Below are 15,480 nucleotides of genomic sequence, written 5' to 3' on the forward strand. Positions count from 1 at the left end.
TGTGACCTCCTTGAGGGCGGGGACCATGGTCTTGACTTTCTTTCTATGCCTAGCATCTAGGTAAATGATTAATTAATGATTGCTGACTGACTGACTGTCTTCAGGGAGTTGCAAGCCTTATGAGGAGACAGAGGTCCAGTCATTTCTTCTTCCCTTTCCCGCCCCTCCCTTCAACCTCCCCATAATTCCTTTCTCTCTAGAAGACAGTAGAGCTCTCAGAGTGGGGTAAGGTTATCTTTGCAAGGGTTGACACAACCTGTACACTGGCCAGATCTACTGGGCACCTGTCATTCAAAAACTGAACTCTACTGGCTGACTGGTATCCAAGAGTGAACTGTGGAAGGGGGAGGGTGTGGATTAAAGTAGGGAGAGGGGAGCTATGCAGTGAAAATTTGGAGGCTAAGAGGAGCTGAGTCCCCTAAGGATATTGGGGTCTCATGTTCCCTAATTAATATGTCACACGTCTGGGAAGTGGAAAGTGAGGGTACAGCCTGGTCAGGCAAATGCTTCACAAGTAAACCTTTAATGTAGGCCTGCACAACATATGGACCTTGGGTAGTGGCCTGCCAAAGGATTTCTTGGGGCTCACAAAAATGTAGGGTTTTCACTGTGCACCCTCCTGCTTGTCATGTGACCCAAGGCAACCAATCATCATCAGCCTGTCTCTAGTCTAACCTATCTGCTGCCCAAAGAAGTTCAACCTATTTTAATTTTGGCCCCTACCTACTGCCAAGTTGTGCAGGTCTTCTTTAATAGTTCCCCAAAGTCTACTTGACGTCAGTTGTCTTATGATGAAACCTCAGGATCTAACAGCTTGAAAAAGAGGGAGAAGTGAGGAGAGGGATTTAGTCACCATCAAGTATTTATTGAGGGGTTGTTGTGTGTGTGTGTGGGGAGGGGGGGCAAAAGGCAATAACTTAAATTGATAAAGCTCTCGATAAAGATTGTACCAAGAGTAGTGTAAAGATTATCCCCCCTTTTATAGATTGGGAAATTGGGACCCAGAAAAGTGAAGTAAGCTGCCCAGGGTTACCCAACTAGTTAGTGTCAGAATTGGGAATCAAACCCAGGATTTCCAGTTCCAAGAAGCAAAGCTATCTCTCTACCCTAGAGAAATCTACAGGAAAGGTTTTGACTAAGAAAAAGAACAGATGAATTTTTATAACAGTAGGGATTTAGTATAGACACCAGGAAGAACTTTCCTTAGACCCAGGATAGTGGGATTGAGGTAGATAGTGGAAATCTTATTCCCTTCCCCTATTCTATGGAAATCTTTTAAAGAAGATGTCTATCTGGATTGACTTGGATGGGAGATTTATGCTAGGAAACAAGGAAGGACCGAGGTGATCTCTGGAGGATCTTGAACTCCCTATAGCTAGGTGAAGGGGCCTCTGTAATAAGAGTTGATTTTTAAGATGCTGATCTTAGGTGGCAGAGTGGCTAGAACATCCTGGAATTAGGAAGACCTGAGTTCAAACCTTGCTTTAGATGTATACCTGCTGTGTGAATTTCTTAACTTTTCTGTTTCACTTTCCTGATCTGTTGTTCTAAATCTATGATCTTTTAGTGGGATGTGGTGGGGTTGTGTGACCCTGGGTCAGTCTCTTGTCTCTCTTTGCCTCAGCTTCCTCATCTACAAGATGAAGGGGTTGAACTTAATGGCCTTGAAAGTCCCTTCCGGCTATGCCCATTTGGGTGGGGACTGGGAAGGAACTTACTAGAGGAGCCACTTGCCCTTGCACTGCCTGTTCCTGGCTTCCTAGGACTGAAGCTCTCCTTCCTTGGCTTCTTCTAGGTTCTCCATTGGCGGTCAAGCTACTGACTGGTGCTCCCAGGGTTGCTAGGCCATTGTGGAGGCCTAGCATTGTGGGGTACACCAGTACCCCCTCCTTGCTGTACCCCAGCAGTATAGCTTTCCTTCAGGCAACAGGAGGCCAGCAGGACCAGTATGGACAGGTGTGTTTAACTTCAATTAATATTTATTAAGTGCCTACTATAAGCTAGAGAAACAAAGACTGAAAAAAGCATAATCTTTGTCCTCAATGAGTTTTTTGTCTACTGGGTGATGGGTATGACATGCATCAGATAAGTATAGCATAAGGTACCTTGTGATGGGGGCAAAGGAGAGACCCATATTTCTCCTTGGTTACCTGTCCCAGGTTGGGGTATCTCTTTCCTTTACTCCAGTCACTCACTCACTATTAACACCTCTGGGGTGAGGGCTGCTGAGCCCTTTTCAGGACTGCTCATGTGCTTTTGGAGTTCACCTGTCACCCAGCTCTCACCTGTGGCTCCAAGAAGCTGTAGCACGAGCAGAGGCCACACCCTGGTAAAACCGTCTTGGCAGACGGGCTAAACCAGGTTGAGGTTAACTGCTGGGCGATGTCTACCCCAAGCATGTGAAGACTTCCCCCAGTGGAATGGGCAGCTGAGAACACTTTGTTCCAACAGCCATCAAAGCGGCTGAAGCAGGTGCTGTGGGGCGCTGACTGCTAGCTTAGACATGGAAGACGCCAAGGTCACACACTGTATCCTGGGCCATCGAAAGTCATCTCAACTTTTGTCCTGCCACTGGACTTTGAGGACTCTGGAGGAGAGAGTGAGGCTGACACTTTGTGCACCTCTGCCTCACTTAAATCCAGTTTATGCTCAAGTCAAAACATCACTCTGTGATGTCATTGGTCCTCTTTGAAACAAAGGACAAAACAAAAACAATAAGATACCTAAAAATGCAGGCCCCAGGAGGAGGTGACTGGAGGTCTGGGTTCTCATATCAGTTTTAGAATGTAGTAGGAAGTCACTTTATCTCTCTGAAGCCATTTTCTTATCTGTAAAATGAGGAGGTTTCACTAGAAGACCTTTTCCAGGCTTAAATTTGAAGATCCTTATATACATAAAATGGTACAGCTAGGTGACATAGTAGATAGAGACACAGCTTGGAGTCAGGAAGACATGAATTCAAATCCAGTCTCAACCACTTAGTAGGTTCGTGACCTTGGGCAAGTCACTTAACTCTGTTTGCCTCAGTTTCTCATCTGTAAAATGAATTGGAGAAGAAAATAGCAAATCATTGCAATATCTTTACCAAGAAAACCCCAAATGGGTCACAAAGAATAGGACACTGAACAATAGCAACAAGATCTGTACATTGAGATATATTAATGTGAACTATTATTATTACTATTACTAGCAATTATGTGTTGCCCCTCCCAGGAATCTGGGCAATTTAAAAGAGAACACCCAGAGCAGTAGGAAATGCTTGGTTGAAAGGATTAATTTTGTAGTCTAGAGTCTAGAGCACCTGAAGAGAAGTTTGTGAATAGGGGTCCTTTGATTTCCATTCAAAGTCTTCTGTCTACTCTTGCTTAAAAAACAGATTTTTATTAGCATCTATTGTTTTTCCATCGCCTACATTTCCCAATGTATCCCTTCCCAGAGAAAAATAATTAAAGAATAAAAAAGAAGGGAGAAAAAATTCAGCATAACTAACCAAGATATGGGAAATATCTGTCATAGTATGTAGTGTTCTATACCAGGTTGAGGTGCCTTAGCAGATTTCTTCTTTTTTCCCTTCCCAGTCCTTACTCCCCAAAAGGGATTCATCCCCCTTCATTCTCACCCTGTGTTGCTTCCCTGGGCTGTACCTTCCTCTCTACTGCCCCTTGGTAATTACTCTCTGACTTTACCTAATAATAAATAGGTCCTCAAAATGCTTCTTGTCCAGCCTGATATTTCCCAAGGGGGAGCCCCTGAAATCAATATATACTCTGCCAAGAGCATCAATTTTATCTGATCCAACACATTCATTCAGTGATGAAAGCATTGTTTGGGATTCTTAGATGAGAAGCAGATCTTGCTTTTATGTAGGTTACTGTCAAGATTACAGCAAGAAGGAGCTTCCCCCCACCCCTTAAGAAACCCAAACTATGAAACAAAAGAGTGAGATAATAGCAACAAACTTTTATTGAGCACCTACTATGTGCAGAAACCAATACTTGACTGGGGGAATAGTCAAAAGTTTAGACAAGAAATGGTCTCTCAAAAAAAAAAAAAGAAAAAAAGGGGGCGGCTAGGTGGTGCAGTGAATAGAGCATCAGTCCTGGAGTCAGGAGGACCTGAGTTCAAGTCCGGCCTCAGACACTTAACACAAAAACTAGCCATGTGACCTTGGGCAAATCACTTAACCCCAGCTGCCCTCCAAAAAGAAAAACAAAACAAAACAAAAAAAGAAGAAGAAATGGTCTCTGTCCTAGGAGAGTTTATAGTGTGGTGGAGAATAACAGGAGGGATGATATTTTGGAAGGCCAAGAATAGAGACTTACAACCAAGAAAAACCTACACAGAAGCTCTTCAGAAGAAAAAAAATGGATCTTTAATAAAATAGAAGACTTCTAAGCATTCCTTATGAAAAGACCAGAGTTGTATAGAAAATTTGATATACAAACACAGGCATCAAGAGAAGCAGAAACATTGAATGAGAAATCACAAGGAACTAAACAAGGTTAAGCTGTTTACATTCTTATGTGGGAAGATGATACAGGGGTCACAGAGAGAGAGAGAGAGTTTAATTAGACAGAAGGCTTGGGTATGATTCTGTTTTGTTTGGATGACCTCAAAAGAAAGAATAGAATGGGTGGGGAAGAGGAATGCACTGGGAAATGGGGGAAAGGGGAGGAAGAATGGGGAAAATTATCTCACATTAATGGGGTGAGCAAAAAAGAATTTATACAGCAAGGAAATGGCATTGGGGAAAGGGAGAGGAATGGCATTTGAACCTGACTCTTTTTTTTTTTCTTTTTGGAGGGAGGAAGGCATGGCAATTGGAGTTAAGTGTCACATAGCTAGTAAGTATTAAGTGTCTGAGGTTGGATTTGAAATCAGGTCCTCCTGACTCCAGGGCTGGTGCTCTATTCACTGTGCCATCTAGCCACCCCTTGAACCTTACTCTTATCTGATTAATAGTTTAAAAAGGGAAGAATACATATACATATAATTGGGTACAGATATACATCTTACATAACAGTTAAATAGGAAGTAAAGGGTTTAAGAGAAAAGAGGGGGAAAAGAGGTTAAGTGACTTGCCCAGAGTCACACAGCTAATAAGATCTGAGGTAGGATTTTAATTCAAATCTTCCTGACTCCAGCTGCCTACCCACTGCACCTCTATTAGTACAGGCTATACTATGGAGATCAGGGGTCTGGAGCTGAAAGGGACATCAGAGACCATCTAGTCCAACTCCTTCATTTTACAGATGAGAAGACTAAGGTGCATAGAGGTAAAGGGACTTTCTCAAGCTTATGCAAGTAGTGTCAGTAAGTGGAATGTGAACCTAGGTCCTTGGCTCCAAAACCAGGGCTCTTATCACTGCAGAGTGAACACTAATGAACACAATAAGAATAATATGCTATGTTAAGTCTGAGGAGGAAGGCTCATGTGGACCAGTATAATCAGGGGGCAACTAGGCGGTACAATGGATAGAGTGCAAGGCCTGAAGCAAGGAAGATGCATCTTGAGTTCAAATCTAGCCTCAGATACTTCCTACCTGTGTGAATTTGGGCAAGTGACTTAACTCTGCTTGTCTCAGTTTCCTTATCTGTAAAATGAGCTGGAGAAGGAAATGGCAAACCATTCTAGTGTCTTTGCCAAGAAAACCCCAACTGGGATCACCAAGTGTCAGACATGATTGAAACACCTGAATAACAACAAGTCAGGGAAGGCTTCATGAAAGAGCTGGCAGTAGGGTTGGACTTTGTGACTGGAAATTCAATTAAACAGTTAAAGCTGGGGAAGGAAAGCATTTCCAGCTATGGAAAATGAGAGGAAGATGAACTCATTTTCACTTGGAAAGAAAAAGAACAGAGGCTTCAGGGGGAAATGCATGGAGTAGGTGGAATCTGTAAGAGAAGAGAGGATCTTCAACAAATTGATATAGGGTTACATTCAAGGCAGGGATGTATGGCTTAAGAAAAGGGTTGCAGAATTTACAACAGAAAAGGACCTTAGAGACAATCTAACTCAACCCCCTTAATTTTGCAGATGAGAAAACAAGGGCTTAAAATGATTAAGTGACTCACCCAAGGTCACATAGTAAATAGCAGAGCCAAGACTCTAACATGTCTTACCCCCGACCCTGGACAATTTTGACTTTATTTCCTTCTATCTTAATTCTTAGGGTTTGTTTTTCTTTTTTCACTTAATAGTATTTTTTCTAATTACATGTAAAGATAGTTTTCAACTTTCATTTTTTTAAGATTTTGAGTGCCAGGTTTTTCTCACTCTCTTCCTTTCCTTCCCCCTCCCCAAGACAGTAAGCAACCTGATATAGATTATACATTTATAATCATGTTAAACATATTTCCACACAAGTCCTGTTGTAAAAGAAGAATAAGAACAAAAGGGAAAAACCACAAAGAAGAAAAACAAAAAAAGTAAAAATAGTGTTCTTTGATCTGCATTCAGACTCCATAGTTCTTTCTCTAGATGTTTGGATACATGGATAGCATTTTACATCAAGAGCCTTTGGAGTTGTCTTGGATCATTGTGTTACTGAGAAGAGCTAAGTCTGTCATAGCTGATCATTGCATAATGTTCCTGTTACTGTGTATAATATTCTCTGGGTTTTACTCTGCATCAGTTTATGTAAGTCTTTCCAGATTTTTCTGAAATCTGCCTGCTCATCATTTCTTAAAGCACAATAGTATTTCATTACATTCATATATCACAAATTGTTCAGTCATTCCCTAATTGATGTGTATCCCTGCAATATCCAATTCTTTACCACCATAAAAAGAGCTGCTAGAAATATTTTTGTACATGTGAGTCCTTTTCCCTTTTTTATGATCTCCTTGGGATTATAGACCTAGAAACTATTTCTGGGTCAAAGGGTATGCACAGTTTTATATCCCTTTGGGCATAGTTCCAAATTGCTCTCCAAAATGATTGGATCATTTCACAACTCCACCAACAATGTTGTTCCAATTTCCTCACATCTTCTCCAACATTTATAATTTTTCCTTTTCTGTCATATTAGCCAATCTGATAGGTATGAGGTGGTATCTCAGAGTTTATTTAATTTGCATTTCTCTAATCAATAGTAATTTAGAGCATTTTTTCATGACTATAGATAGCTTTAATTTCTTCATCTGAAAAATGCCTGTTCATATCCTTTGATCATTTATCAATCAGGAAATGACTTGTATTCTTAGAAATGTGATTCAATTCTTTCTATAGTTTAGAAATGAGGCCTTTATCAGAAACACTGACTGCAAAAATTGTTTCCCAGTTTTCTTCTTTCCTTCTAACCTTGGTTGCATTGGTTTTGTTTGTACAAAACTTTTTAATTTAATGTAATCAAAATTAACCACTTTGAATTTCAAAATGTTCTCTATCTCTTGTTTGGATATTAATTCTTACCTTCTTCACAGATCTGACAGGCAAACTATTCCTTGCTCTCCTAATTTGTTTATGGTATCACCCTTTGTGTAAAAATCATATACCCATTTCAATCATATCTTGCTATAGGGTATAAGATGTTGGTCTATACCCAGTTTCTGCCATACTATTTTCCAGTTTTCCCAATAGTTTTTGTCAAATAGTGAGTTCTTATCTCAGAAACTGGAATCTTTGGGTTTATCAAACAGTAGATTACTATAGTCGTTTACTACTGTGTCCTGTGTACCTAATCTATTCCACTGATCTTTCTTAGCCAGTACCAAATAGTTTTGATGATTGCTGCTTTATAATATAGCTTTAGATCTGGTATGGCTATACCACCTTCCTTTGCATTTTTCCCCCATTAATTCCCTTTATATTCTTGATCTTTTGTTCTTCCAATGAATTTTGTTATTTTTTCTAGCTCTATTATAGAATTTTTGGTAGTTTGATATGGCACTGAATAAGTAATTTAATTTAGGTAGAAATGTCATTTTTATTCTATTAGTTTGGCCTACCCATGATCAATTGATTTTTTTGCAATTGTTTTGATCTGATCTGCCTTATTTGTGTGAAAAGTGCTAACTCATGTTTTTAGGTACCAAATCTTGTTGTTTGTTGTTTCCCCCATTACATCATGCTATCTGGGGTCAAGTCCAGACCTAGAGATGAGAAAGGATAAGATGGAAAAGGTGGACAGAAAGTTCGGTTTGATTGGAATGTGGACAACATGGAGGGGAGTAGTATTAATATGACATAAGGCTGGACAGGCCTTAATATAGGCCACATAATATAGCAGGCCCTGAAAACTTGGTCTAGCAATTTATATTTTCTAGCTTATATTTTAAGGCATGGGGAGCCACTGAAGATTTTCGAAGAGACATGATCCTCCTAGACATTAGGAAGTGTATTCAGGGAGTAGTGTGGAGCATGGATTAGAGAAGGATGAGACTAGAAGTAACCAAATAGATAAGAATAGCTAGGTGATACAGTAGATAGAACAACAGGCCTAGAATAAGGAAAACCGAAGTTCAAATCAGGCCTCAGAAACTTACTAGGTATGGGACCCTGGGCAAGTCACTTTACCCTGTTTGCCTCAGTTTCCTCTATCAGATGGGTTGGAGAAAGAAATGGCAAATTACTTCAGTATCTTTGCCAAGAAAACCCCAAATGTGGTCATGAAGAGTTGGGCATTACTGAAATGACCAAACAACAACAAGCAGATAAGAGTGCTGGGCTTGTAGTAAGGAAGATATGAGTTCAAATCTTACCCCAGACACTTTCTAGCTGTGTGACCCAGAGAAAGTCACTTAACCTCTATTTGCCTTATTTTATTCAGTTTTAAAATGGGAATAATATTATTGTGCAGATCAAATGAGATAATATTTGTAGAGCACTTAGCACAGTTTGTAAATACTTAATAAATGCTTGCTTTCCTCCCAAGCAAAGTAAGATCAGTGCAAAATCTATATAAAGGAATGTATAATATCATTATGAATAATATTAACTAGCCTGGAACTGACCTGGAGTCAGGAAGACCTGAGTTCAGATGTGGCCTCAGAAACTTATTAGCTGTGTGACCCTGGGCAAATCACTTAAGCCTGTTTGCCTCAATTTCCTCATCTGTAAAATGAGCTGGAGAAGGAAATGGGAAACCCTCCAGTATCTCTGCCAATAAAACCCCAAATGGGGTCACAAAGTGTTGAACATGACTGATACAACTGAAAAACAACAAAAAGAAGCATTTGTAGATTGCTTTAAGGTTTGCAAAGCACTTTACATGGTCTCATTTAATCCTAACAACAGTCCTGGAAGTGGGCACTATTATTATTCCTCATTTACAGGTGAGGAAACTGAGGCACAGAGCAGTTAAGTGACGTGTCCAAGGTCACACCACTACTAAATGAGGCTGGGTTTGAAATCAAGTTTGCTTCCAAGTCCAGTGCTTGACAGTAGGTAACATCGCTGGAACTGACTTGAGCTAACTACTCATTCCTTCGTGTAACCAAGGACAAGATTTTTCAGGATAGAAACTGACTATTCAGGGAGAGAATCCAGGAAATTAGGTTACTGGGTTCATTGGATTGAGAGCTGGAAGGTAGCTCTAGACCAGGTCCTTCATTATAAGAATGAAAAACCTCTGGTATAGAGAGTGATTTACCAATCATCAGGAAGGGAACAGATCCCTGCCTCCCAACCAGGCAGTTTCTTGTTTGTTTGTTTTGTTCTGTTTTGCTTTTTGGAGGGTGGAAGTTAGGGCAATTGGGGTTAAGTGACTTGCCCAAGGTCACACAGCTAGTTTTTGTGTTAAGTGTCTGAGGCTGGATTTGAACTCAGGTCCTCCTGACTCCAGGGCCAGTGCTGTATTCACTGTGCCACCTAGCTGCCCCTCCTGGGCACTTTTTATATAACATTGCTCTTTGCTAGAACACTGCTATAGTACCTTGACCTAACTACTTGAGCTTACTAGCCACAGGCACAAGGACACAGAGGCATAGACAGAGAGGTATTTTTGTTTTGTTTTGTTGTTCAGTTTTATTAAAGCCTTTAAACTTTATTCAGTGGCTAATAACTTGTAGGAATCAGTGCCAGCCTTTAATATATGTCCACATAGCTTGCCACGAAAGGTTGTTCTTTGATTGATTCATCGAGAGTGTTGGTGCTTGGGTGCAGAGATTTAAACTCTGGTAAACTGCAAAGTCAGCTTTTCCCCTATTGTCAGAGCATTAAGAAAGTTTGGGTTAAGGGTTAACTCCTTACACCCTAGAGAGACCACCCTGAAAGCAAATTCTAATTACTTTATTGTTTGTGAAATGTGGGTACCTATTTATTCATTTACATTTCCAAGTCTCTTAAGTTTTGTAAGAAAGGGGGAAATATTGTTTGTATGACCAAGAAGAATCTTCACTATAGGAGCTGATACCCCAAGTCACTCCACATACACCCATAATAAAGTAGTACCCAAAGAGTCTGTGCACTTGGCTTAGAACTGGGAACAGGGTAGAATGACCTTAACCCTTCCCTGCCTCTTCACTGAAGGTGATTTACCTGATAAATACAAAACAAAGAAATCTGTCACAAAGCAAAACATTTCTATGTAACATCCACTTGGCTCACCTCTCCCTTCTCCAAACCTGTTTACACAGACATTTATTTTTTAATATACTTCTTGTGAAGACTAGAGCATGCACCAATCCTGGGTTATTCTAAAGCCCAGGGAAGAGGGAGGGGGAGGATCACTTTTAGAGGTCAGGGGAGTTATTGCCTTTCCCCATCTTCTCTCTTTCAAATCCAGTCTGGGCTGTCAAGTGACTAGGGACAGAGCAGGAAGCATCTCTTCATTCTAAGCCTTCCCTAGGACTAATTTGGGACTGACAGAGAAAGACCCTCTGTCCCAGAGGCTGCAGAACAGAGAGCAGAGGACATAAGGGAATCAGAAGATCCGTGTTTAAGTTCTGGTTTCGCCACTTACTACTTATGTGAACTCAAGGAATTCACTTTACATCCTCCCAGCCTCAATTTACTCCCATGTAAAATAAAGATCATGATATTGATACTACCTACCTCACAGGTTTGTTGTGAGAGACTGATGAAATAAAATTTGTCAGTCATGGTAGAGTACCAAGGCCACTGCTTAAAGTGCCTTATAAAGTGCCTGCTTAAATGCTGGTTGACCTTGGATAAGTCCCTCTATCTCTATTTTAAGTGGGCCAGCTAGGTGGCATAGAGGATAGAGTGCCAGCCTTGAAGGCAGAAAGACTCATCTTTCTGAATTCAAATCTGGCCTCAGACACTTATTAGCTGTGTTTCTTTGGGCAAGTCACTTCAACCTGTTTGCCTCAGTTTCCTCATCTATCAAATAAGCTGGAGAAGGAAATGGCAAACAACTCTGGTATCTTTGCCAAGAAAACCCCAAAGGGGGTCATGAAGAGGCAGACATAACTGAAAACGACTGAACAATACGAAGTAGAAAAAGTGCTGGATTTGGGGTCAGTGAACCTGGGGCCTGGAGAGCATGTATTTTATGGCCAAAACCTTCAGTCTATAGGTTATCTCTTCCCAAGGCCTCATGGGTAATAATCATCATTTTGTTCAATTCAACAATTGGGTGCAAGGATCGATGCCAGGGACTACACAAAAGTAAGTGGCCTCTGTCTTCCCGGAAGCTTACATTCCAATAGGAGTGGGATTTAATACACAAATAGAAAAACAAATGCAAAGTATATGTAGAATAACACAAAGTTATTTCAAGAAGGAGAGAGGGTCAATGGATAGAGCAGGATAAGTAAGGAGTGGGGAACACTAGGGATGCTCTGAGGTGGAGAGGAGGAGGGGGTGCCCACCACATATACGGTAGGGAGCCCATAGTGCAAATGCACAAAGACACAATTTTGTGCTGAGAGAACAGAGTGTGCTAGTTCCTGAAGGGGAGTAATATGAAATAAAACAGCATAGGAATGAGGGAGGCAGGTTGTGGAGGGCTTTAAATGCCAGCCTGAGAATTTTGTATTGTGTCCTAGAGGTAATAGGCAGCCATTCAAGTTTTTTTTCTTTCTTTTTTTTGTGAGTTGGGGAAAAAAGTGGGTGACAATACATTTAACACTTACAGAATAATTCCCTCACACACAACAGCTCAGCAGGGAATGTAGTGCAAGTCAGAAGTAAATACTTAGGTCTTAAAATGTAGCTATTCATTTAATAGCTCTAATTTAAAACCAAGGTCCAGAAAGGTTCATGACTTGACTAAGGTCATACCTCTAGTTAAAGGCAAAGTCGAGTGGGAACAAATGACTTCTGGCTCTGATAATGTAATTAATAGAGACAGGAGTTCCCAAAGATCTGATCAATCCCCTAATTCCTAAAGAGAGAAACTTTGTTCAGGAAGGGCAGACTGGATACAAATCCGCTGGTTTCCTTGGATTAGAGCGGGATTAAAGTAGGGCATGCTGCTGGTGAGATCTTGTGTGTTAGAACAGAGAAAGAACCTACCACTGGGGACAAATACAAAGTCAAGGCAGCTGGGTGAGTAAGGCAGTATACCTAGAATCACAAATACTCGAGCTCAAATCCTGCTAGAAGCGTATTAGCTGTGTGACTCTCTTTTGTTCTCTTTGCCTCAATTTCCCCTCTATAAAACTGAAATAATACGGTACTTGTCGTCCTCCCCAACCCCCACGAAGTGCTATTGTGAGGATAAAATACGATAACAGCAAAGTTCTAGCTGCTATTATTAGTCTGTAGGTTCAAATTCTGATTCTACTTTTTCCCCAGATGTATAACCTTGGGCACTGTCCCTCTTTGGGCCTCGGTTAGATAGCTGAGGTCCCTTCCAATTCTAAAATCATGAAATTATTAAATTACAACGAGCTTAGCACATCGCCCTTCAAGAAGCCAAACTCCTAGTACCCAGCAAAGACAGGGACTACAACTCCCAATGTGCCCTGCGGAGGCAGATTGCAGAGTCTGGTGACTACGAGGCCAGGGAGGACTACGATTCCCAGGCTGCATGGGGGCGGGGCGGGGAGGGGCGGAACGGAGGAGGACAAGGGGGCGGGTGCTGCCCTCTGCCGGGCGCGGCGGGAAGTGGGCAAGAAGGTGACAGCCGGAGCCCGGGCGCCGGGGTTCGGGGTGACAGCAACAGCGGCGGCAGCGGCGGCGGAGGAAAGGAAGAGCGGGCGGTTGCAGAGGACCCGGAGGAGGCGCGGCTGCGGGGTACCCGGCGGCGGAGTGGGAGGAGGAGCCGCCGCCGTAGCCGTGGCAGTGGCAGCAGCGGCGGCGGCGGCAGCAGCAGCAGCGGCGCCGGCGGCCGGGCGACCAGTGGACGGGGCGAGCCGCCTGGGCAGCAGCGTCGAACCCAGAGGAGGCCCCGGCGGGGTGGGGCGGGGCGCGCGCCAGCTCCGGGCCCGGGCACCAGAACTTGAACAAGTTGCCGGAGCCGCTCAGGCCGATTGACCTTCAGGTCGAGGTGAGGCCGGCCTGAGGAGGAGGAAGAAGGGGGAGGCTGGGACCTAGGACTCCCGACCAGAGGGGTCCGCGCAAGCGGGACCCCGATTCGTGGCTCCCGCATGGGACAGGAGCGTCTCCTGCCTCCCTTGGGTACCGAAGACAGGTGGTTGGAGCGGGGGCAGCGGGTTGGACCAGGCGAGAGATAGAAGGAGGAGATGGGGAATCCCCGTGCTAGGTCCGGACCAGGCTGCGTCCCCTCTGTCCCCGCGGGGCCGACGCTCTCCCAAAGGCCGGGGGGGTGGGCGCTCCGGCCTCTTGCCCGGGGTTCGGGCAGGGCGGGAGTGGGATTGGGGGGGGGCAGCCGCGCCGGGACCTTATGTAACCAGGCGGGAGGGGCCCGGGCTGGGGCCTCCCCCGGCCCTAGAGCTGCGGGGTGTAAGGGGAGGGAGGCGTGTGAGTGAACTTGGGAGTTAGTGGGACTAGACGGGAAAAGACTATGGCCCAGCTCTCTTCCTCTCCCTCCCCCCACCCCCTCCCCTGTCCCCGACCCGGCCGGGGCTGCAGGGGCGGGCGGGGCGCGGAAGGGGGGCCGGGGGAGGTGTGCGGGGGCTGTGTCCGGCCCGGGCCAAGCTCCGCCTGATGGTCGAGGAGGGGGCGGGTCCAGAGCAGCGTTCCGCCCACCCGGGGGGCCAGGCTCGCAAGGGAGGGACCACCCCATTCCCCTTGCCTCTTCACCCCACCTCCCCCTACTCCAAGCTGGGAGAAGTTGCCCCCACTGGTTGCACCCTCTCCCCAGAGAGTAGCTTTCTGGTCTTCTCCCTCTTTCCTAATTCGAACTCGCCTCGCTGTCTAACTCTGTCTTGTCTCCAAAGAGTGCCAACACCGGGACTCTGGAGAATCACCCGCGATCCTCTCCCTCGGAGGGCTCCCTTCCTCTGCTAAGTGCCGAGTAACTTGTAGCCTGCCCGCCCAGCGCCCCCGCTTCCCGGTGCCTTGACTTCTCCGCCCCTAAATCAGTGCGCCCCAGCTCCCTTGCCAAGGCCGCAGACTCCGGATCCTTGTGTTTCCCAGGGCCCGGGATTCGCCCACTTTCCTGCCCCTGCCTCTCGGGCCGATGACAGGGGCTCCGGCCAGCCCGCGTCCCCTCCGCCCCACCCCTCCCTCCTTCCCTGACCCAGGCTTTCCACAGCTTTCCGCTCCGCCGCCCTGGGGCCGCTTGGGGCTGCGTGAGCAGGTTCCCGCTGCTGTCGCCCGGCCCGCCCTGGCCAGTGAGCACCTATTCCCGGGGGCGGGGCACTAGCTCTAAAGGGCTTCAGACCCCAGCCTCAGTCCCCTGACCTGGCCCTACCCGATCCATTTGGTTCTCACATCTGACCCAGGCCGCCACTCCTTCCTCAGATCCCTAGGTTCCCCACTCCCCTCACTTCCCTTCCCCCCCTTTCCACTCTTTACAATTCACACTTTCTTGCAACACCTAACCACTTCTTGGTCTCTGGATTAGCCACTCTTTCCCCTACCCTCAGCGTTATCTCTGGGTGCCAAATCACTCCCCTCCTTCTTTTGTCTTTAGGGTGTCTGAATTAATGCTTGTCTCTGCTAGTTTCTGGTTTAAGTCCTGACCCTCCTCAACACATTCCTGGCGTCGGAGACAGTACAGAGAGGTTTCAGCCTACTCTTTCTTTCGGGTCCCTTCACCCATTGATGGCTTGGAGGACAGTCTCCGGGGTTCCTTTTTCAGTCCCCAGTAGCAGCTTAAGTCTAGAAGTGAATGGAGAAAAGAGAGACTGAGACTAAAAGAGCAACCTGGTCCAGGGTGTTTGCTATCTGTCCAGACTAGAGGTTACTTTTCTTGGTCTCTAACCTCAGAGATATAGATCCCCAGTCTGTAGCTTTTGAAGCTGCTGCCGTGGGGCAAAGAGCCCAGAGGGTGGAGATTGTGACTTGCAGTTTGGAAGAGACTTCAGTACACCTTCATATTATAGTTGAAGAAAATAGAGCAACACCTAGAGTGGGGAAATTCCTTGCCCAGGCAGAGAGAGAGACAGAGAGAGAGAGACAGAGAGAGAGAGAGAGAGAGAGAGAGAGAGAGAGAGAGAGAGAGA

The 15,480-nt window shown here is 44.8% G+C and overlaps 1 protein-coding gene across 1 annotated transcript in view; it reads left to right on the forward strand.

Moving 5' to 3' along the window:
- Positions 1 to 14,492: 14,492 nt before the first annotated feature.
- Positions 14,493 to 15,480, forward strand: part of TFEB (transcription factor EB) — a 34,154-nt gene continuing 33,166 nt past the window's right edge. The window contains exon 1 of the mRNA XM_069108340.1: positions 14,493 to 14,646. Within this exon, the coding sequence (XP_068964441.1) occupies positions 14,493 to 14,646 (154 nt within the window). The remainder of the gene's footprint in view (positions 14,647 to 15,480) is intronic.

Source organism: Petaurus breviceps, unplaced genomic scaffold (genome assembly GCF_028583685.1).
Source record: "Petaurus breviceps papuanus isolate PSGF00001 unplaced genomic scaffold, PetGlider_PUasm1.0 90352, whole genome shotgun sequence".
In the NCBI taxonomy this organism is placed as follows: Eukaryota; Metazoa; Chordata; class Mammalia; order Diprotodontia; family Petauridae; genus Petaurus; species Petaurus breviceps.